A 24,490-nucleotide genomic window follows, 5' to 3' on the forward strand; every position below is an offset into this window, starting at 1 on the left:
CAACTCTAAAGGAAAACAAGAACAACACCTACTAAGCACAAACAACATCACTCTAAATCCGCCACAGAAAGATTAACCCTTCCATGTAAAGATGGCGGACGTAGCCTGATTGACATAGTTAACCTTCACTACAAACAAATACAGTCACTGCGAGAGTTTTTCCACAGAAAACAAGAAACATCACAGTTACATAAAGCAGTAACTCTAGCAGACTCAAATAACATGCCATTAAACTTACACTCACATCATATGGACACAACACAACATATAAAAAGCATAGACACCATTAAGCAATCGTGGGTTCGAAAGGCACTCCATGGCAGGCATCCTTACGATCTGGCCCAGGATTTTGTTGACAAAAATGCATCAAACAGCTGGTTAGGACGGGGATGCCTCTTTGGGGAGACGGAAGGATTCATGATCGCCATACAGGATCAGGTCATAAATGCTAAAAACTACAGAAAACACATACTCAAAAATGCAACACTCACAAATGACACATGCAGAAAATGTCACATCATGCCAGAAACTATACAACACATCACCTCTGGTTGCAAGCTCTTGGCACAGACAGATTATTTACACAGACATAATCAAGTAGCAAATATAATACATCAAGAGCTTGCAAAGAAACACAAATTAGTAGACATCCACAACCATACTATAAATACATTCCACAGACAGTATTGGAAAACAACACTCACAAAATGTACTACGAATAGCCATAATCACAGGTAAAACAATTTACCACAACAGACCAGACATCACACTCATTGACAAACATAATAAAATCACATACATTATAGACATATCCATTCCAAACACTCACAGTATACAAAATGCACGCACTGAAAAAGTCAGCAAGTACACAGAACTCGCCCAGGAAATAAGGCATCTGTGGAGGATGGATAGTGTGCTTATTGTACCTGTCGTTCTCTCCTGTGCAGGTATGATACTACACAAAAGCCTGGGTACAATTGAATAGAAATACATACATCACACTACAGAAAGCCATAATATTAAATACATGCCACATCATTAGGAAATTCCTGAATACAGACACTGACACACTTATTTAATTTTAGTTTTGTTTTAGTTGCTATGCCTTGACTCTGGTCCGGCATAGTACACAGCCACCGGTGTCAGTTGAGTATAACCCACTAAATTGAACATAATAATAATAATAATATATAGCTTGTAAGTGTAGTCCAAAAATTGGAACATCTGTGAGCAAGCAGTAATGCCATCTTCTATAAAGTGGAATATAACTTGCATGTGGTATTGCATATGAGACCTGTATAACTTTAATGTCATCATAAATTTCTCACTGCACAGTAACTTCTCACTAATATAACCATTTAAAAAATAACTTAAAGTATTAATTGTCAAATTTGATTTTATAACTTAAAAGTATTAAATACAATCTAATAAAGAGAATGTATTGTAATTTACATAATTTTCAGATGTCCAATGTGTACAAAAAATTAAAATTTGACAATCCAGATGGTGGAGCATGGAAACAAGGATGGGATGTGCAATATAATGCTAGTAAATGGACACAAAAGAAAAAACTTAAAGTATTTGTTGTACCACATTCACATAATGATCCAGGTAAAAGATATTTATTGATTAAAATCAGATTAATTTATTTGTTTTAAAGTATTGCTACTAATTTCAATCAAGATTTTAAAAAAGTATTTTCTTGATGAAATTTCAGGCTGGTTAAAAACATTTGAGAAATATTTTCTCGATCAAACTCGGCACATTCTTAATAATATGGTGGCTAAACTTCGTGAAGATTCGAGAAGAAGATTTATATGGGCAGAAGTTTCGTTTTTTGCATTATGGTGGGAAAATATTGATAATAATGCAAAACAGTTAGTGAAAAGGTATTTTTGTTTTAGTTTATATTCATTTTATATTTTATTTGTAAATTGATAACTAGTTTTAGCCTATTAAAAATATGACTGTCTTGAATAGTGCTGTAAATAGATCTTTCAGAAACACCTTATTTGTAAATTAGCTAATGCTTATTCCAACAGGGATATTTGTTCTACACTCACTAACAATATATCATAGATTGGGAACACTCACAACACACCGCATCATTCTAGATTATAACCACAACATGAGAAGCTTATATAAAGAAATTGCCCATCAGAAAGATGATAAATTAATGTATAAACATATTCCCACTATCTATAATATCTTCAGAAATGGAAAGGACAACACTGATATGCTTAGGGGGTACCAAGAGTTTATAGGATTCTGTTGAGAGACAATAGATTCAAATGTGATCTTGAGTACATCGGTGCCACCATATGATCACTCAAAATAAGGCTTGTGGAACACAAATATTATATTGATAGAAAATACAACACCATCGTAGCCAGGTACGCTATAGACAATGATGTTCAAGCCTATCTAGACAAAGCTTTTATTATACGGTGATCTAGCATGATGACTAAATCAGGACACTACAAGCTCTTGAGATACTCAAATCTGAAAAGAGGGGTTATTGCATCAATTTCAAAGATGATGATGAATTATCTTATGCCTGGCAATCTTTATACTAACAGGAACAGTTGATTTAAAAAAAGTTATTTAAAAATTTTTAAAAAATTCTCGTTTATATGTTTTTTAAAATTATCTTAAGAATGTTCCATTTTCTGCATTCCATTTGAGAACACTTTAGCCTGAAAAAGATCTCTTATGTAGATCAAAAACGTTTGTGTTTTATCTGCATTAAACTATTCTGGAATTGTACTTTTAAGGTTCAGAGGTGTGCTGTTTTTCATGATTTCGCATAACTGTAAAATAGCTAGTATTAGAATGAACATTTGAGAAGCAAGCATATGCAGGGATACTGGAGAAGTTGTGATTTTAAAAGGTTTGTAATAGATGGGTGCCCATCAGCTGATGGATGATCACAAAGATCAATGCAAGTATGTTTTTTCTGAACTGTTGGCACAATTGCTGATCAAGAATGGTTGACTTTCTGTGGGAATAGTGATGGGAGATGAAATACGATTTTACCATTTCAAGCCAGAAACCAAACAGCAATCATTGGAATGACATCATACAAATTCTCCTCCACTAGAAAAGTTAAAACAGGTCCCATTGCCGGCAAAATGGCATTGGTCTTTTCAGACACAGAAGGTGTTTTTCTTGTGGAGATTGTGGCAAGGGAGACCACCACCAATTTAGCAGCATATGTACAGACACTGAAAAAAGCTTCGTTTATGCCTGTGTTGTGTATATCCTCATGGGCATGTGACAGACATTCTCTTTCAGCATGACATTTCAAGGCTGCATACCAAAATTTAAACCAGGAAAGCCATTGGAAAAATCAGATAGATCATATTGCCTTACTTGCAGTATAATCTTTATCTTAGCATTAAGTGACTCCCATCTCTTCAATAAACTGAGGGATGCCTTGCAAGGAACTAAGTGTTCCAACAAGTTACTTATGGCAATGACAAAAATGTGGCTGAAGAATATTGATTTGGAGTTCTACCAAATGGGGATATGGGCACTTCTTTCAAAATGGAGAGAAGCTGTTCAGAATTGCAGGACTATGTGGAAAAATAGGATGCTGTACATACCTGAAGGTTGAAGTATGATCTGTAAACATTATACAGTGGTAATATTAAAAGTCTTTTTAAAATATATGGTGCATTTCGTTTGAAGTCCCCTTATAAATAAGAGTGCTATAGCATAACAGTGCTATACAAGGTAGCATTATTCAAGATATTGGTGTGTTTTTTAATTAAAAATTACATTTATTGAAAGTTATTTTTTATTAATTTCGTAGACAAATTCTCACTGATCTTCATTTATACAATTTACAATTTTTCTCTACTAAATTATGGATTATCTCAATTTAATTGTTTTGCCATTTACATTGTTTTTTTTTTTATTTATCATTATTGATACAATTTTATAAATGTTCCAAATAAACAGTGATTAATATCTGCTTCTAAGGTCAAATTAATAATTATATAAAGTATAAGTAAATAAATATTTATTGAAATTGTTAATATGAATAAACTTGAATATAATTTAACCCTCTGTGAGTCTAGAAATGTTCCCTTATCTTAGTTGCATGGGTCTCTCAGACCTGCTTTTTTATAATGAAATTATTAAATTTTATCTATTGCATAAAAAAACTACAATTTTTCCATTAAATTCTGTGCTTTGTTTTCTATCTAGTAGTATAAATTACTTGTGTATTGACAAAATTGCCTTTTTAATATTTATTTTTACATAATTTGATGAAAAAAATGCAAATAATAAACATATCAAATTTCAACTCACTGTAAGTTATCTCAGGTTTGTTTGTAAATGGGGAAGAAAGATGACACATTCATGTGAAGTTAGTAGAAATTTAGTACTACTGCCAAAAGATTTTTTAATAGACCTTGCGTCACCCCCTACCCCCTACCACGAGAGTCAATAATTGTTAATTGTTCTATGACTCTATTAATAAATGCTTTTTTCTGGGTTGTAAATTAACTAATTGACAAAGTTTTTATTTCATTTTACTCATAAGAATGGTGTCTTTAAGATTTAACAGATAGTTTCATTACATTTTTACACATGAATTTTAATTTTTATGTGATATAGTCATGTGTTAGGCTTAACTCACTCACCTAATATAAAAAATTGACATCGCTCAAAATATTATAGAAACCATCAAAATTCTTTGCTGATAGTTTAGACATAAATGTTTTCTCTGCATGAAATGAAGCAGTCAAAAAAATAATGGGTGGACAATCAAAAATTCAGCAATATACGACATGTTCTTGATTCTGTAATTTCTTTTCTTCACAATATAAAATCTTCACATAATAATACTTAAAAAATGCATCCATGTCAATTCCTGAATGTTATAAAAATGCAATTATCAAAAATTTTATAATTTTCACAATTTGTGTTATTATAATTTATTTTTGAGTTTTTTTGTCACATGTTGTGGATAGTGCGACAAAAAGTCATGACGCGATCAAACGCAGCAATTTTATTTATAATTACTTGGAATGTAGCCTGGGCTGCCCTTTTAGGTTTGTTTTGTTGTGCAGCAATGGAAAATTAATAGATAATAAATGCAGATTATAATTAAAATTATTTTTATCAGATTAATTTAGATTATAGAATAATGATAGCTAGGCAATATGATTGTCACGTAGTTGTAATTTTTTTCTTTATATCTAATTCCATAATGTTTTGGGTCTAATTAGCTAACTTCTAGTTTTTTTTATTCCGTTTGAACGAGTAAGCATCCTCTCAGAATTGTCTGGTGGAAAATTGACTGCAATAAGATAAGCGAATTTATAGCTATTGCTTACATTCAATTTCCAAGATCATTGCCAAGGGGGTCTAGCTATAAATTGCCGGAATATTTCCCGGCAATTTATAGCTAGACTGTTTTCACAAGTTGCTGATTGGTTAGTAAATGTGAAAAAAAGCCAACTTGCATTGCCTAATATATGAGGAATAACCATAAATTAATTATAAAAGTGATAAATAAAAATTATATGATGAGAATAAAATAATGTCTAATTAATTTTTAATTATTTTAATTATTACTTTTGAAAACAATATTATAACAAAAATAGAAAAATATAAATAAATAATGATATTATAGGGTTTAATAGACACCGCGTGACAATTTAAACACAATAAAAGTTATTGCGACACTTGCTATTGGCAACGGCAACAAAATTTTTTTTTATCCCCGTCGCACGGATCTGTCAGACCCGAAGTTTTTTTTTCCTCAAAAATAACTGTTGCTATGCAAAAAGTTTTAACAGCACGTTGATTGCATTAAAAAGTTAGAGGAATATAAATTTTTTCAGATTTTAAAGAAAAATTTAATATTAAAAAATTAACTAAAAGTCGCGCCAGGTCTGTCAGATGTGTTCGACCTATTTAGGGTTAATATTTAATAATAATAAAAATATTGTTTTGAAAATGTCATTAATAATTTTTTATTCATATAACATTTTGATAATTATATATATTATAATTATGCAATTTATTTTGATAATATAAAAAAAAAATAATAATCTTAAAATATATTTTTGAGTATTTTTAAATTGTTTTTCAGGTATATTTCAGATGGGCAATTAGAAATAGTTACAGGAGGATGGGTAATGAGTGACGAAGCAAGTACACATTACTATGCAATTATTGATCAGTTAGTCGAAGGTCATCAGTGGTTAGAACAACATTTAGGTCAGTATGCACATTTAAAGGTGGGTCAAAAAGCAACCACAATCCATCAACAGAATCGTATATAGATCGTTGGTCGTGATGTAGAATTCAACCCACACATTTCCACAATTTACCAATGAATTTTTTGTGACTAAGATTTCTTGTCCATAAAAAAATGCACCATTGCATGCACTTTGTATGGCATTTTTTAATGACACAACATGTTTGAATAAATGCTTCCTGTATGCAAAATGAGCTACAAGTTTGAAACACAAGTTTAGATGGGAAGACTCCTATTAGTTTACCACCAAGCAGGATTTTTTAAAAATTTCTTTCTGAACAGTTATTATTCTAAGATATAACTTACTTTTTGATCCACTTACAAGTATATGTCTAAAACGAGTTTCTTGTATAAAAATTTTTTTATGAATATCACATCTGTTAAACCCAATTTACATGAAGCATAAGGGCTGACATTGCATTGTGCACAAACTTATGTTATTGGTTACTTGAATGTTTACATTAAGCAAATTCTAATTTCTCTGTCTATTGTCCAAAAGTAAGTTTGTAAGCACATGCATTTGAATATATATATATTCTGAGTATGTATATGTATGTATGTGTGTATGTATATTGAGAAGTTTTTTAAAAATAAATTCACGAGAAAACTGATCTTTAACTTTAACTTTATTTACAAGTAGGTTGTTATGCTTCATGTAAAGTGAGTTTTATAATCTTTGATTAAAAACATTAAATCTTAATAGTTATAATGATTTTTTTTTCCTCCAATTTTATAGATTACCGTCCACAAAATGGATGGGCCATTGATCCGTTTGGTCTTTCTTCAACCATGGCTTACATATTACGGCGGACAGCATTAGAAAATATGGTAATTCAAAGAGTTCATTATTCAGTAAAAAAGTATTTGGCACAACAACATAGTTTAGAATTTCTTTGGAGACAAGGATGGGGTATGTTTAAAACTTAATTAATACTTAATGAATAGTTTTGCAAATACATTTAATTTACTAATTGTAGAAATTTAAATTGTCTCTCAGTAAAATGGAGACAATGATCTCCATTTTACTGAAAGATGATTAAATTGAAAATTCAAAGTGATAAAATTCTGTAATTTATTATTCAGTAAAATATTGTCTTGGCAGCTTTTTTGTATGTCTTTTTTTTTACTCACATACTCTACCTATGTTTATAATAGTTGATCTCTATTATAATTGTCTCCAGCATTCTTCTATATCATAAATGACTGATTAAACAACAATCAGTTACTGAATTTTAACAGTAAATTTAAAATAAAATAACTTATATAAGTATATTGAATAAATAAATGATATAAAACATCAATTCACATTATCCCAAATTTATCATCTCTGTTTACTGTATGTTGTCACTACTATAGCTTTCATAAAGTAACTGCTTTAGTAGATCACTCAATCATCTACACACAGTGGTGATGTTCAGCGGGTTCGCACAGGTTCGGCCGAACCCGTTGGTAAAATTTTCAGTTTCCCAAACCTTGTTAAACACACGTAACATTTCTCAGTGGTTTTGTTTCTTTTAAAAATATATTAAAATATACGTAATTTACTCTGTAACACTACTAAACTTAGAGCCTTATACCCCGTTTGCACCGAGCATTTCAATCTGGATTGTGAACAAGGTCGGGGACTATGCCTTGGTGCGATCTCTCTCGACCGAAACGAGGTTTAATCGCGATCGATTCAAGAGAGTTCTCGAAACTAGATCCAGTCATAAGAGAGATCCCACAATGTCACGCGCGTGAGATAATACAAGATGGCTGTGGAACATGTGTCGGGCTATGGACAGCGAAATAAAAAGAATATTGTATTTTGAGAGATGATGACATCTGTCTATTATCAGCAGTGCCATTCGGGGTGAAAAATTTCTCTGCCTAAAAAAGAAAGAAAGAAAGGTCGACAGCTCTAATATACTATTGTTACCTGGTTGTCACCCAGGGCCCCTTACGTTCCAAATACACCACTGATTATTAGATATATCGCAAGAAAAGGTATTGTATTTATTTTTAGCCAAAACTTCCATTTTGTTTGTCGGTGATTGTTAGGGAAAAATTTTCTGCTAGCGAATTCTTTGTTAAATATTTTGAATATCACCACTGTCTATACACAATCTTGTGCAGCAGCAAATAGGTTTATTAGTGTTCATTACTTCTCATATTTTTTGTTTATTTTTGTTAATATTTGAAAATGTTCAATTTTTTGGAAAGTTAGCCTCGTTTGGAGGTCATTAAATATGACCAAAAATATAAGTTTTTTTCAATTGAATAAATCTTTTTTGCTTCTGCAAAGATTGTGTGTAAATGATTGAGTTGTTTCTATCTGTTTTGTTTTCAGTTTAACAAAACAGATAAATCCATTAACCTCTGACAGGGATACTTTCAGTTTTTTTTTTTTTTTAAATCTGATTTTTACCAGTCTCTCCACAACTTTAATCTGACATTGTGCATTGGATTGTTGACAAGTGTGGTTGGTATTACCATCCTATTTTGTATTATTAGTGCTTGAATCATTTTGGTGTATGATGTCAATCGTGCTTCGGCATTCATAAGTAATTTTTATCTTCTTTGTTAATTCTGTAGTGATGTGATATTATATAATGCAACACATCTTTTCAACTACACTTTTCTGTATTCATAATGGGCATTCTTTCTGTTAGAATTTTGGATAGAGATAATATTCAATTAATGGTAGAAGAGTCAGATGAGGGAATAGTGGCTAGTAGTGAGTCTGATAAGGAACAAGAAGTAATAACTGATTGGTTATCATAACAAGGTTAAATTGATGCTGGAGACAATGACAATAATGAAGATTATACCAGAAGAGATCATCAAATGCAATGGCAGAAAATCTCATTTGACAAATCAGGGAGAGAACTTCAAGTGAAAGTAGAGTTAATGTGTATCCTGGTTTCAAATCAATTGCTACAGACCTGCAAGATAAAATATCAACTTTCCACAAGATTATTGATATAAATATGATAGACATTATTGACACTCACACAAATACATATATTGATAACAAATAGTTAGAGATACAGTAGATGACAGATGCAAGGAAAATTTTTTAATTGAAATTATGGCTTTGCTTGTGAGTGTCTTTATCTTATTGGCAGAAGGAAGTAAAATCATGCAAATGTTTCAAAATTATGTAACTGATGGAACAGGAATAGAAATTCTGACAGCATTTATGAGTTAAAAAAAAAAATCTCTGTTCTTGTTACAAGCTTTAAGGTTTGATGACAAGATTACAAAATCTGTCAGAAAAGAGAGAGAGAGAAATTATAGTCATTCGCTGATTTCTAGAGGCACGTGCTGAATTACAACAAACATACAGTGTTGGGAGTCATGTCACTCTCAACTAGAAATTAGAAGCATTTTGTGGAAGATACATTTTGTCAATACATACCAAACAAGCCCATAAAATATGGTATAGAAATCTGTGTGTGATGCCAAATCATTTTTCCATTCAACCTGAAAAGTATATTGTAGTACAAAATACAATGGCTTGCGCTGTTGAAAAGCTGATGCATAATATTGTTGGATTGGAAAGAAATGTCACTTTAGACAATTGGTACACCAGTTATCTATTAGTAAAATTATTGCTGAAAAGCAGCTCATATGCAATAGAACAATAAAAAAGTTGATAAATTTTACTGGAATTTCAAATGAAGAATATCTAGAGCAGCACAAACAGTTATTTTTGGATTTCAGGCAAATATGGCTCACTTCATATATATCTACAAAAATAAAACAGTGATACTGATATCAACAATGCAGACTATTGACACCTATAAACCAGAGATACTGAGTTATGATTCTACAGAGGGGAAGGTGTTGACGCAGTTGACCAGATGTATAATGTGCAGTGTTACTTATATAACATGAAGATTGACATGATTGTGTTTTACTTTCTAATGAATATAATTGGTCGGTGCTCAAGTTCAACATCATTCTAGTTCAGAATTCAGTTGTTCCTAAAAGTGTTTTTGGAAAAGTTTGGCCCTAGTGTTAATGAAACGTTGCCTTACACAATGACCAGAAATGAAATAACTGCCAAATGCTATTTCTGCCTTTCTTTACATGAAAGATGATGAATCTGCTAGGTCTGTGAAATGCAGAATTGAAGAGTTGGCCAAAGATGTTGAAGTTGAAGTAGTAGAAATGGTCAAAAATGCAACATTTTATGCAATTCAACTTGATGAATCAACCGACATAACAAACAAAGCTATTCTTCTTTGCTTTGTGAGATTTAATTTTGAGAGATATTTAAAAGAAGAATTTCTATGTTCACTTGACTTGCCAGGTAGAACAACTGGATTTGAAATTTTCAATGTATTGAATGATTATTATCTGAAGCATGAAATTGATTGGGAAAAATGTATAGGAATATGTACAGATGGTACTGCAAGCATGCTGAGCATCGATCTGGAGGTTTTAAAAAAATAAAAACTGTTGGACACACACATAATTTTTACTCATTGTGTTTTACACCGTGAACAACTTGCCGCAAAGAGATTATCTCCAGAATTACATGAAGTCTTATGTAATTAAAATTATAAATGAAATTCAACATAAAGTTCTCAACTTGCAATTATTTGAATCACTTTGTGATGAAATGAGCTTAGAACATAAACATCATCATCTTCATGCTGAGGTGCATTGGCTGTCAAGGGGTAAAGTTTTAACCCGATTGTTTAATATGCGACAAGAAGTAAAATTATTCTTTCAACAACAAAATAATTCGAAATTCAAAAATTTCTTCTCCGATGATGACTGGGTAGCAAAGCTTGCTTATTTCACAGACATCTTTTCTTTTTTAAATGAGTTGAACATATCTATTCAAGGACAACTTTCAGACGTTTTTACTTTGAGAAGTAGAAGGATGCATTTCAGAAGAAAATATTGTTCTGGAAAAAACTATTAATCAACGAAGATTTGCAAATGTTTCCAAATCTGGATGAATAAATGAAAGAAAAAGATGCCAACCAACAGATAATAGGTTTTGTTCAACAGCACTTGCAGTCACTCAAAGAGTCTTTTGAACATTATTATCCAAAAGAAGAGGATCCCAGAAATAGAAATATGTGGATAGTAAATCTATTTTCTTCAAATATTGAGGAAAGCAATTTAAATGTGAAAGAAAAAGAAAGTTTAATCAAATTATCATCAGATTATAGTCTCAAACTTCAATTCAACTCATCTTCAAGAAGTCATTTTTGGCTTTCTGTAAAAAGCAAATATCCAATATTGAGTGAAAAAGTCTTAAAACTTTTGACTCCATTCACAATGCCCTACTTGTGTGAAAAAAACATTCTCAACTGTAACAACTATCAAAAACAACTATCGTGCTCGGCTTGAAATAGAAGCTCCTTTACATGTTGTGGTGACATCATTGGAACCAAGGATTAGTAAAATAATTTTAAAGCAAGAGCAGCAAATGTTGCACTAATTTTTAATATATATTACTATTATTTATTACCCTTTTTGTGTTACCATCAAATAAATGCAATTAAAAGTATTAATATATATATATATACATATACACCATACTCATATCTTTAAAAATGATGTTAGTGGTCCGCAAAATTTTAAATTGCAAATTTAGCGGTCTTCAATATCTAAAAGGTTTTCGACCGCTGCTTTAGGCCACATTCATTCGAGGGTTAATGTCAAAGGTTTAATAAATTTGAATGCTTATAATCAACACATTTATAAATTAAATGTTTTTATAGAAATTCCTACAGTATTCCAATATGATATTCTTATTCTTGAATTACCTGATATTTGTTTATTTAGCAAAAACCTCGAGTTTCCAAAGATGCAGATTTGCGAGAAGCAGCATCTCTGAATACATTTTGTAAATAATTGTACAGGGTGTTTAAATAGTTACTGTACAGTGAGAAATTTGTAATGACAGTAAAGTGTTATGTACAGTATTGCATACAAGCCTTGTAAGTTGTTCATTTGGTACTGGTTGACCAGTTACACATATGGTATTGCATACAATCTACAGGTCTTGTAAGCTATTCCTTATGTATAACTTTAATGGTATTACAAATTTGTTGCTACGCATTAACTTTTTGGACATCCTGTATGATATGATTTGATTTTTTTTTTCCTTTTTTTATTTTTAAGTACCATATTTTCATGGATGACTGACATGCTGCATATAACAGGGAGACCAGTGTGCCAGTAACTCTGGGGTTATCAGCATTCTAGCTAAACTGTAACTAAAAAATAAAATTAATCAGATTTAGCAAAACTTGTTAAATAAATGTTAAAGAAAACATTCTTCCCAATACAATAAAATAATAATAATGTAATTTGACTGAATTAAATTCAAGAAGAATTTTGGTTTACAAAACAATAAAACAATTAAGAACTTATTGACCTTAGCTGTAGTAGTAGTTAGTCAATGCGGGCTGCACTGACCATCTACCCGCACCTTAAAAATTTCCTCTTGAATTTCACACAAAATGGATGTTAATCAGTACAAGTTGACATAATTTACAACAAGTTTCTGAAATTTGATATGTTTATGTTTGCATTTTTGGATCCAATTACAATAAAATAAACAAAAAAAAAAAAAATAGCACCTTTGGCATCTTGAGTATTTTACGTTGTCAGAAAGAAAACAAAATGAAATTAAACTTGTAGTCATAGTTTTTGATGTAATGTTGATGGTTTCACAGTTTTAGAGTAAAAACTTGTTCCTTTTTTTTACATACCCTCTAGAAGGGGATGTGTAACTTCACATATAACTTCACTTAAACCAGTATGTTAGTTTTTACCATACATAAATATCTGATTTTATGGGTTTTCCGGATAGAACGACATGTCAGACAATCTGCAAAAATATATAATTGTTTTGTTCTTTTTTCTCGTATTTTTTCAGAGAGTAGTTCCTGCAAAATTAATATTTTATTGTCATCTTAAAATTTTAATTTCTTTATAATTTCTTTAAATACTAATACGTGTATGTTCTAAAGCGCGCCTGGCCAACTCGTGGCCCGTCATGTTAAATTGTGTGGCCCGCTAAGCAATACTATACACCTATTAAAACTTTTGTTTCCCATTATGTGTATACTAAAACAATTAAATAAATGAAAATTTGCATGTGTCATTGTTATAATGCACAAGTGCGAGTAAGAATTCTTGGTATAATAATAAAATCTTATTCATTTTGTATTTGTTATACTTTTTTAAAAGCATGTTTGTCTAAATTGTGTCCCACCGTAATTTTACGCGTGATCAAAGTGGCCCGCGAAACAATTTGGGTTGGCCAGGCCTGTTCTAAAGTAAATAAATATAAATATGTGTGTCAGTAATTTCATCCATTCTATTTAGTGCATTAAAAATAAGCAATTCTCAGAAGTACAAAATTAATATTTTATATGTATGTTTTATTTGATAAATTTTTTTTAATTTCAGTAATAAAAGTTTATAAAATAATTAATTTTTATTAATAAATTTCGTAAATTTCAGATCTAAACCATACAACAGATATTTTATGTCACATGATGCCATTTTATAGCTATGATGTTCCTCATTCTTGCGGTCCAAATCCAAAAGTTTGTTGTCAGTTTGATTTTAAACGTTTGCCAGGAAATAAAGTTAATTGTCCTTGGAAGATTCCTCCGGTTCCAATAACTGATAAAAATGTTATGGATAGGTGAGTCATTTTAAAATATTTTGTTAAATATATTTATTTAATTAAAATATTAAATATTTAAATATAAACAAATATAAAAAAAATTATAATGTATTTTTATAAAGCAGAAATTCTAAATTTAAAAATAGGATTTTTGCTTTATAAGAAAGGTGAAGTTTTTCTTTTTAGTTCTTTAAAGTAAGAAGTTAAACACTGGATTAATTACACATACTATCTAAACAAATAAGAAAAAAGTGATTATATATTGTCTTTATATATATATATACTAGCTATTTTGCTTGGCTTTGCTCAGTTTTATAAAGTACTCCATGCAGTAACTGTTATGCCCTGTGCTATTAATTGTAAATATCAAAAATGTATATGGAAAACCCATTTTAAAAACGTCATCAGAATACCTGTAAACTACATGGAAGTATATCCTCATAAATAGCAAGTTTATAGATAAATTATTACAAGTAGTTTAGTCTATTTGGTTGATGCAAGACATGGGTGATCTGCTGAGGGGGATGCCTCCTGGCCCATATTTGGGTGTTACTAACTTGAAGAAAACTTGGAAAACTGCACATAGCCAGCCTGTTGGCGAAGTGCAATCTTACAAGCAACTACCAGTGTAATGGTTTTGACTTCACATAGGTGAATGCTATGTGCTACTCATCAAAGTAATAATATTTCCTGGTATAAATGACCATGAAGGTTTTTTATGGGAACTGTAAGCATCTAAATTGGAATGGCACCTCTGAAGTTATTAGAGGTATCCTAGGAATAAATAATCAGCTGTAAGAAAGTAGACTAACTGTATCACTACTGAGACCTGGGAGACCAGAAGTGTTTTAGAATATATGAAGTCTATGGAATATGGATTATGGAAAACTATTATTACAACAATAGAAACAATTAATTTTATAAGCAATTATTCACATATTTTCTTTTCTTATGTAACAGCTAATTAGAACTCAAGAAACGATTAAATCAAGTGATTTTACAACATTTGTTTACATTCTGTCTCCAGAAACATAGCAGGGATGTGTTGTTGTGTTGGCCACATCACATTTGTATAAATTAAAAAAAAGAATGTTGCCAATAGATGGCACTACATGTAAAGCCAGCAAATCCAATATAGACAGATATTGATATATAGAAATCCAATCAATATTTTGGAGTGTTGTGTACAACATTACCTAAGTTAGAAGTACGTTAATGTAACTGCTGAGTTTTGTAGCAATTAGTCAAATGGCCTAGGGGTGCATAGTAAACAAACAAACATTGTTATTTATAAGTATAGATATATATTATATTACAATATACTTATAATCATATATATATTATATGTACTGTACAATATATATACAGTGAAACCTGCTAATGTGATCATGGAAGGGACCAGCTCAAAGTTTACATAACACAAAAAAGGGATGTAGGTGTTCTTGAATGAAATCACTTAAGTATTAAATAAGCAAAAGGCATGATTATAGGAAATTTAACATGAAATACAAAAAAAATTCAAAACAATTGAATTTACACTATTCTAAACAAAACTTGGAGAAGAAAAAACAATGCAACAAATTTAATTTTTTGTGAGAAACTGATCAATCCTGCATGCTTTAGAATTTTGTTTTTAAAAATTTCATCAGCTACAATTTTCTTTGCTTGATATATTGCTCCTGCAGATGTTGCACTCAACGTTGTGCAACATGAGTAAATCTGCAATATGTTGCATTTCAACTTTTCAAACCACAGAACACAAAGCATCTCTCTATTGTAGAGTTACCATTTTTGTTTACGGTACTTCCTAGAGGCAGTAGACAAAAAGACATTTGAATGCAGTTGGGAGGGAAAACTGAGATCATTATTCTGTCAATTGGTGTACTTCACATACTTCTTGGGTAATAATTAACATAATTACAGTAATTTAAAACTGTAGCATTAATTTTGGAAGACCTTGTATAAATTTTAGTTACTGAATTTGTAATTTACTAAAAGTACTTTATAACTCAAAAAGGAAAATACACACAATAACAATATTATATGCACAATATGCTGATTTAATATACACTTTGAATATTTTAACAATTTAAATTTTAAATATTCTTTTATCAAGTAGGTCATTAGTAATCACTTCATGGATATAACCAGATGATAAAAGTTGTTTCCTCTACAAATTTTTAAAATGTTTTTTTCATTCTAGGTCATGGCTTTTATTGGATCAATATAGGAAAAAATCTGAATTATATAACACGAGTGTAGTTCTTATACCTCTTGGTGATGATTTTCGTTTCGATAAGAGCACAGAGTGGGATTCACAGTTTCGCAATTATCAAAAATTGTTTGATTACATGAATGGACGAGAGGATTGGAATGTTCAAGTAATTACATCCATAATTAGTGAATTTCTAGAAAAAATTTACAAATTATTTTATTGATATACATTTTATTTCAGGCTCAGTTTGGTACTTTAGACGATTATTTTGCTGCAGTTCGCGAAGAAACCGGCCTGAATGTTAAAAATCAACCAAATGGGCTACCGTCTTTAACTGGTGATTTTTTTACTTATGCAGATAGAGATGATCATTATTGGAGTGGCTATTTCACTTCTAGACCTTTTTATAAAAATATGGATCGTAGTTTAGAAGCATATCTGAGGTAATAAATGTCAAATTAACAGTGATGTACACTACCTACTAAAAAGTCATTGTATACTTCCATAGCTATCATAATTGGCCATAAGACATTTTTTATTGGTGGTGTGTACACCAAGGGCTTTGGTAAACTCTTGGACAATGTAGTGTTGCATACTCTGGCAGTTCTATGGAATGGACAATATCATGTTTCAAGACAACAATACATTATGTCATTTTGTAGCTTTTATTAACATGACATCATTAAATGAGTTTTTCTGTATGTAGTAACCTGTCCAGAGCTCCAATCTTAACTCAATCAGACACCTTTGGGGTGAATTGGAGTTCCAGATTTGGATCAGACAGTCTCTAGATCTCTTGGGTGCTGACAGATGCATTGGAGACTGAGTGGCAGAATCCAGAAACAGCAATCCAGCAAACACTGGTAGAAAATATGCCTCTGAGAATCAATGCTATTATATAAGCAAGAGATGGACATAAAGAGTATTACATTGTGTACAGGGTGAATGTTTCTAATGGAATATGGTATAAAATGACTTTTTGATAGTTAGTGTGTTTTAAATTATTACAGATAAAGTTTATTTTTAAAATAAGCTCTATTTGTAATAATTGTCTGCTGGTGGCTGGATTTTTTAAAAATATAAACAAAATGATTAAATAGGTTTCTTTTTTTTTAATTTTAAAAATTTTAGGGGAGCTGAAATTCTTTTCTCTTTATTATGGTCTAAGACACCAAAAGATGAAGAAGAACAGATAAGTCATTTGGAAAATGATGTAAAAAATCTCATTGAATCTCGAAGAACACTAGGACTGTTTCAACACCACGATGGAATTACTGGAACTTCAAAAGACTTTGTAGTGGTTGACTATGCAAACAGGTTTGTTAAATTAATGGTTATTGTCAATTTATTACAAATTTTAGAAAGTAATTCAAAAGAAAATCATTTACACGAGTATTCCACAGGCAGAAAATGCTACTTATTAATGAACAAAAAAATTAAACAAGACAAGCCACATAATGTGTTGTAAAATAGGAACAGACTAATGTTCCATTCATCAGATGATAATGGAACAATTATGTATTGAGGAGATCTGGAATGTTAAATTTAATGCTTGGAATTCTGTGACTGTTCTGTGAGATAGGCAAATGGAGAAGACACCTTGTATTAGATTTGGGACATTTTAACACTGAAATATATATAATGATTGAGTAGCCCAAAAGAAAGGTCAATGCTGTCAAAAGTCTTTAAATGTTTGTATTTATTAATTTTTTTTTTTTTATAATAGTATGGAGTGAGTCTTTGCATTCCTTCTTGTAACACTCACAATACATTATGCATGTACAGTACATTAAAAGACTTAATTACACAATTATGCAGTAATCTTTTTTTTTTATTCATGCTACTCACTTGGTGAAGGAGCTTGAGGATGCACTCCAACTAGATTACACACCTCTTAAGAACATTTATAAAAAGAAATTGTGTGTTTTTAGACATTTGTTGTGTGTGTTATTCTTTACACTTGTACTTTTTATGTCTGTACCCTTTTTTTCCTTCTACTGTTCTACTTTTTGCTTATTTTACTTTTTTTTAATCGGAGATGTTGTTTGGGGGTGGTAATTACTTTTTCTCCTAGAGCATTACCATATGTAAAGTTAAAGAATAAAAAGAATAAAGAATATGCATGTATTGTCCCTATATGTATGTGCTATATCAGTAGTGTAGCTATTGGAAGGTGGACAGAATGGTTTGTCTTGGGCAACACTTTCAATCTACTGCAATGAAAACAAAAGTTTTTTTCAGGCTAGTAGAAGGATGTAAGATGGCAGACACAATTTTATTTTTTCACACAAATATGCTTATTGTAGGAATTTCTGACAATGGTAAGGACTGTGTTCATTTGAAAACAGCCTAGTTGAACATCATACATATTTAAGCATTAGTTTTGCTCCATTGATAGTAACATTGGTAACAGTGTCCTATTAAATCTATTAAAAAAGTAAAAGAGCAATTACTCTTAACTCTTTTTATATAATTTTACCAAAATCAGGTATTTAATTACTAAAATTATATTAAAAATATATAAAATTTGATAAAAGTTTGATAAAAATCTTAGCTATCTCTTATACTTTCCTGACTCTTCCTTTGAGGTGAAGTGTTAAAAACAATAAACCGGTATTAAAAAGACTTTAAAACCATTACTGTTTTTTTTTTCTTTATTTTTCTTGTATATTCATTTTGATCTTCTGATTGTCATCAGTACATTCATAGGATAAAGTTTAGCAGCTGTTGTTTTACAACATATTATTTCCATGACAATCATTTTCTTGTTTCTGTGTCATCTACCATATGCATATTAAATCTATTAAAAAAATGATGGTGCAGAAACAAGAAAATGATTGTCATGGAAATAATATGTTGTCAAAACAATAATAAACAATAATTGCTAAACTTTATCCTACGAATGTGTACTGATGACGATCAGAAGATTGGGATGCTTATACAAGAACAATAAAGAAAATAATAAACGGTAATGGTTTTAAAGTCTTTTTAATACTGGTTTATTGCTTTTAACATTTCACTTCAGATGAAGAGTCATGAAAGTACAAGATATAACTAAGATTTTTATCAAATTTTTATATATTTTTAATACAATTTTAGTAATAATATCCTAACTTTTCACAGATTTTTCTCAATATATCTGTATGTTGTTTTCATTTTCTCTCTAAGTGTATTTGATACGTTGTATTTTTTGTGGGGACCAAAAACTTAAGAATTTCCAGATGGCACAAACCTCAGCTCTGCTGCTGGTTATATTTTCAATTTTCAACTGACTTTCTATCATAATACTATTGTGTGTGGTTTAATAAATTTAAAGTTTTGATCACCGCACATATAAACGAAACCTAACTCATTTTGCTGATACTTTATTCTGAACTCAAATATTAACATTCACTGTTGAATTTCATCAATAATAAACTATTTATTTAATCTAGTTGTACCGAGCAAATATTTGTCGTGAAATTATAAGTAAATAAGGAAAATAAAAGAAGAAAATAGATTTATTTACATAAAATCTATTAATATAAGACTTATAAAATTTCTTGGAATACATTTTTTATGTAAATATCTTCACAGTTAGGTATTAATTTCTGCATGCAAATTAAGCTGCTGTTTAATTGGACATAGTGTTTTTTTATTTCTTGTCTAGTTGTAAGAACACTTACAACTAGGAGAGAGATAATTCATTCATTTATTACTGAAATGAAATTTCTTACAAAATTACTCAGCCTGTTCATGTGTTTATTGCAACATGTAACAAGTTTGTTTAGCCTATTCTCAAAAAATGTTTCTATTGCTGCAAACACCCAACAACAATGACTATCATTTACTTACCAATAATGAAATGGTGACAGCATAACTGTATGTGACTTCAAATATGGCAAAACTTGAGTTAGAAGAGGCCAGATTTGGGCCTTATTCGGGTTGACGATATATATTCCACTGAAATATGTTCAGCAAATTCATAGTTCCAGTATGTCGTACGTGATCTGACGTTGGGGAGAATAACATTGAATGTGTATGGAGGACACAACATTTTCCCTATATGCCTCAATGAGCTAAAGATGGATTTTGAAATCTTCAGATCTCTGGCCAAACTTTACACCAAGGTCTTTGAGAAGGGTAGATCTAGCCTCTCAGGCAATTAAAAAAGAACTGGAAAATGATGGTTAAGGTTTTTAATTTAAATAAATCTCAGTTGTTAACTGAAAGATCTTATTTACTTTATATTATTCATTATTTTTTATTATCCAATACACTTGCAGTTCAATTTACATTAGATAATCAAGGCTGTATTGTATTTTAAAACTCAATAAAATAATTTTGTTAAATAAAAGACTATGATCAAAAAGTCACCATGCATCTATTTTGTATCATTTGTAACATAGATCATAATGGCATTTTTGATCCTTTTCTGTCTTTAATATATATTTAATAATCAAATTTCTTTTGTAGGATGTATAATTCTTTGCAAGTTCTTCAAAAAACAATATCAAAACTATCTCAACAACTGCTGATCTATGGAAGTAATAAATTGCCATTTGATGCCAATACAATATTTTTGGAAATGGTACGTTTTCATTATAAAAATTAAATTAATACACACTTTTATTTTGTGAACCTGCAATATACTGAAGACACACACACACGTTTATGTAGTTGAATCTTTTTAATTTGGATTATCCATTTTTGAAAATTAAACTAATTTTATGCAAGTTTTTAGTGTTTGTCAGTATTCCATATTCTTTGGCATTATCTCATATTCTCTTAATTTTTTTCCATTTTTTTAATAACTTAATTTCTTTAAGCTGAAGATAAACTTGTTTATGTTCTATGCTGAAATATTGTAAAAACATAGCCAAATAACTATATTTAGATGCAAATGTCACTAAAATTGTGAAGCGTGACAATTTAATTTATGCCTGGAGGTTTACGGAATATGTGATTTTAGGAAGCTTCAAATTCTGTAAGTCAGTTGACTAAGTGCTACTTTCTCTTTTTGAGTTTTGTTTTCTTATTTATGGCTACTTTACAATTTATATTGATTATCGGCAGATTTCGAAGTCTCTTCGTAATGCACCTGTTAAATTTATACCTTTCCTATAATATGTTCTGCGGCTATTTTAATTACCTTATTTTAAAGTGACCAGATCCTGAAAAGCAAAAACGGGACATTAGGTGGTGGATTCTTTGATGTGACATCACAAGTTATGTGATTGATTCCAGTTAATGATTGTCGGTTTTCTAGCTTTCCATCATCATTGATAACATAGCTCAAACAGTTAATGAACATTTTCTCCATATACTCTTGTTTACAAAATAATGACTTACAGCATTAGTGACAATTAACAGTTAAATACAACTCAGAGTGTAGCTTTGTTTGCTTTAATTGCCATTCTTTTAACTCAGATAATTAGCAAAATCCATTAACTTCCTTTTAAAACTGATCTGCTTGACCATGGAACTTGCCCTGTACATTCACTATTCTCTAGATACATTCATTATCAGTTGGGCTACTGTTTCTGTAAATTGGATGTTAAAATTTTTATGCTATAACTTATATGCAATTCATTTTTATAATTTGCGCAATGAATAGTGTCTGCTTTTGGATAGAATTACAGAACGGTCCAAAATTGGGACATTTTTCGAGACAGTTTTAAGATTGGAATGGCATATTATAAAGAGGGACTGTTCTGCCTAATTCAGGACTTCTGGTCACTTTACGTGTGTATTATTCTTCATTTGATTATTTTGTTCACTGTGATCTGTTTGGAATAGAAGAGGGATGTTGGTGTTGAATGAAAGAATGGGAGAGTACTTTTTTATCTGCATATGAAGTGACTCACGTCTGCTTTCAGAGCAAACTACAGACTGGGATCTGAAGTAGAGATGAAAAGTCTTCCATTTCATAAAACAAATTTCTGACTCCTAAAACCTTTCAAGGTCTTGTTTTTGAAATTTTATGTTTGAATCAGTCAGATTTATGCTAAAAACATTTGAATTAAATATATTTTTTAACACTAATTAAATATGAATTTTGAGGGGACGATAGCAGGTTTTAAGTAGCTAATAATTTGAATGAAATTAATCAGATTAGACTATATATACATAAAGATTTTCAAATAAATATAATTTAAGAGTAGTTATAAAAAGCTTTTTTTCATATAATAGAGATATTTCATAAATGTTACAATATATTATCGGTGGAAATTGTTATCACATCAAAAATAAACATACATGTACAGTTGTATTATAGTATATAATTTTTTTTATTTTAAATAATAATATGTAAAATTTACATGAATTAAATATAAAAATTTTTCATTTAATTAATAGGATACTAAAAAGTCCCAATATAATACTATTCCAGAGAAAATTAATATTAAATTAAATTCCGAACAAAATGTAAGGTAAGAAAGATTAATTCTTCATATACGAAATACAATTTTAAAAATATTTTACTGTTTTTTGTATTTTATTCTGATAAAAAATAATTTTACGAATTATATATAAATATCCAATCTAAATAATATATACATTGAAATCTGTCATGCGATACATGTAATATTTGCATTAAAATATGATGTAATAATTATATTATTTTCTACATTTATTTTAATTGATTATTGTAATTATATATGTTTAATTCTTTGTCTGTTATTTTTTACTCGTTTTTATTGTCAGTCATTTGACAAAATTCTGATTTTGGAACAAAAGTTAAACAATGATTATAAGACTAATAGCATAAAATAAGTAAGATAATCTATAAGTAGATGTTATAATTGTATTATGATAAAATTATTATATATGTACACTCAAACCTGTTTTTGTGCGGTCTTTTTTCTGCGATTTTTTATATGTGCAATGTGTTTTGTGCAATTATTTTTGTGCAGTATACCAATTTGATTGAAATTCATATACCGCACACAAAAAATCACACAAAACAAATCGCACAAATAAAAATTCGCACAAAAAAGCCAGGTTTGAGTGTATTGTGAAGTAATGTATATAAATAGATACATAATTGTTGTTCTTCATTACTTTCATTCTGACGCTGTGTGGGTAGAGTGAGATAGGCTAGTGCACACTAGTCAAATTCATTCAACTAGTTGTTGATTCGACGTCCTCTATGTCATACCCTTCGATGGAAAGTGGCAGTTCTTTGACAACTCTCAAAAAAATTTAACAAGTCGGATTTTTTGTGCAAAAATTGTGAAATGTTCATGCACAGTAAAATATTTATGCAACTTGTTTCACTCCAAGCTGCAATTTTGAGTCAAAACACTGACTGGTTTTCATACATATAAGAATATTATAATAATTTCATTAAATTATTGAACTGTAATATATATAATCCATCAGTAAAGATTTTTTATTGACAAGACTGTCTTGTTTATAAAATTGTACTGCCTGCTGTCTTATCCACTTAGAAGTATGAAGGAGTACATGTCAGGAGTTGAAATTTGGCACAGAGTATTAGGTGCCCAACCATGCACGCATAAAAAAAAAAACCAGACTTGTAGGTAATCAGGGGACCGAGAACCGAAACACAATAAAATACAAAATGGCGACACACTCTACAAACAGGCAGTAGTGCAAGATTTGTGCATGTGTTGCTCGTTGGTAAGTTGGAAATACGAATATTGTGAAATCGAATTTTGACGAACACGTTCGTTGGGATGTTCGAAAAGCAAATGTTGCTAAATCGAATTTTAAACTAACTTTTGCAAGTATATCTTTCCATTGAAGCGGAAGTAATTGTGTTCTGTGATGAAAAGTAAGGTTTCACGGATCTCCAAAACCTCTTGCGCAGTGAAGCCCTCCCTAATAAGTAAGGTGTTGGCATGCGTCACTGTCTCGAAGTGCGGTACAGAAGGATATAAAGCGACAACATCTATTTTGTAAAAGGTGTACATATCGGGACAAACCACCTAGCATAGTGGATAATGTTGCCTTAGCCGCAACAGATGAGGCAAAAAACAAGGCGTACCAATGCACTCACCGCTGTCTGCTATATTAGCGGAATTGGTCATTAAACTAACTTCCGAAATAGAATTATTTTTTCTTTTTACATTTATTAATATATATATGTTGTTTGTGCAAAATAAAAAAATAATTGCAAATGATACAATAGCCATCATTATTTTTTTTCAAAAACGGGAAATTTTTGCATTGACAAAAATTCAACCTAGGGCGTCATGCAACGGAGAGAAATTTCAACATTCGATAGGTTAATTTCAATGAAAATGCATTGTGGAAGACCTCGTGATCGTGGCTGTAGCCAGCGAAGTTTGGTATCATTGGTTTTGAGTGCGATCATTCAAAGATGATTGGAGAATGAGAACGAGAC

General features: G+C 30.4%; 1 protein-coding gene across 1 annotated transcript in view; it reads left to right on the forward strand.

The window, feature by feature from the left end:
- Positions 1-24,490, forward strand: part of LOC136987077 (alpha-mannosidase 2-like) — an 80,698-nt gene that overhangs the window by 30,636 nt on the left and 25,572 nt on the right. The window contains exons 3-12 of the mRNA XM_067284734.1: positions 1,464-1,611; positions 1,718-1,889; positions 6,110-6,237; positions 7,014-7,187; positions 13,757-13,943; positions 16,129-16,306; positions 16,381-16,583; positions 17,272-17,457; positions 20,596-20,710; positions 22,477-22,550. Of these exons, the coding sequence (XP_067140835.1) occupies positions 1,464-1,611; positions 1,718-1,889; positions 6,110-6,237; positions 7,014-7,187; positions 13,757-13,943; positions 16,129-16,306; positions 16,381-16,583; positions 17,272-17,457; positions 20,596-20,710; positions 22,477-22,550 (1,565 nt within the window). The remainder of the gene's footprint in view (positions 1-1,463; positions 1,612-1,717; positions 1,890-6,109; positions 6,238-7,013; positions 7,188-13,756; positions 13,944-16,128; positions 16,307-16,380; positions 16,584-17,271; positions 17,458-20,595; positions 20,711-22,476; positions 22,551-24,490) is intronic.

Source organism: Centruroides vittatus, unplaced genomic scaffold (genome assembly GCF_030686945.1).
Source record: "Centruroides vittatus isolate TY-2023 unplaced genomic scaffold, ASM3068694v2 scaffold_1444, whole genome shotgun sequence".
In the NCBI taxonomy this organism is placed as follows: domain Eukaryota; kingdom Metazoa; phylum Arthropoda; class Arachnida; order Scorpiones; family Buthidae; genus Centruroides; species Centruroides vittatus.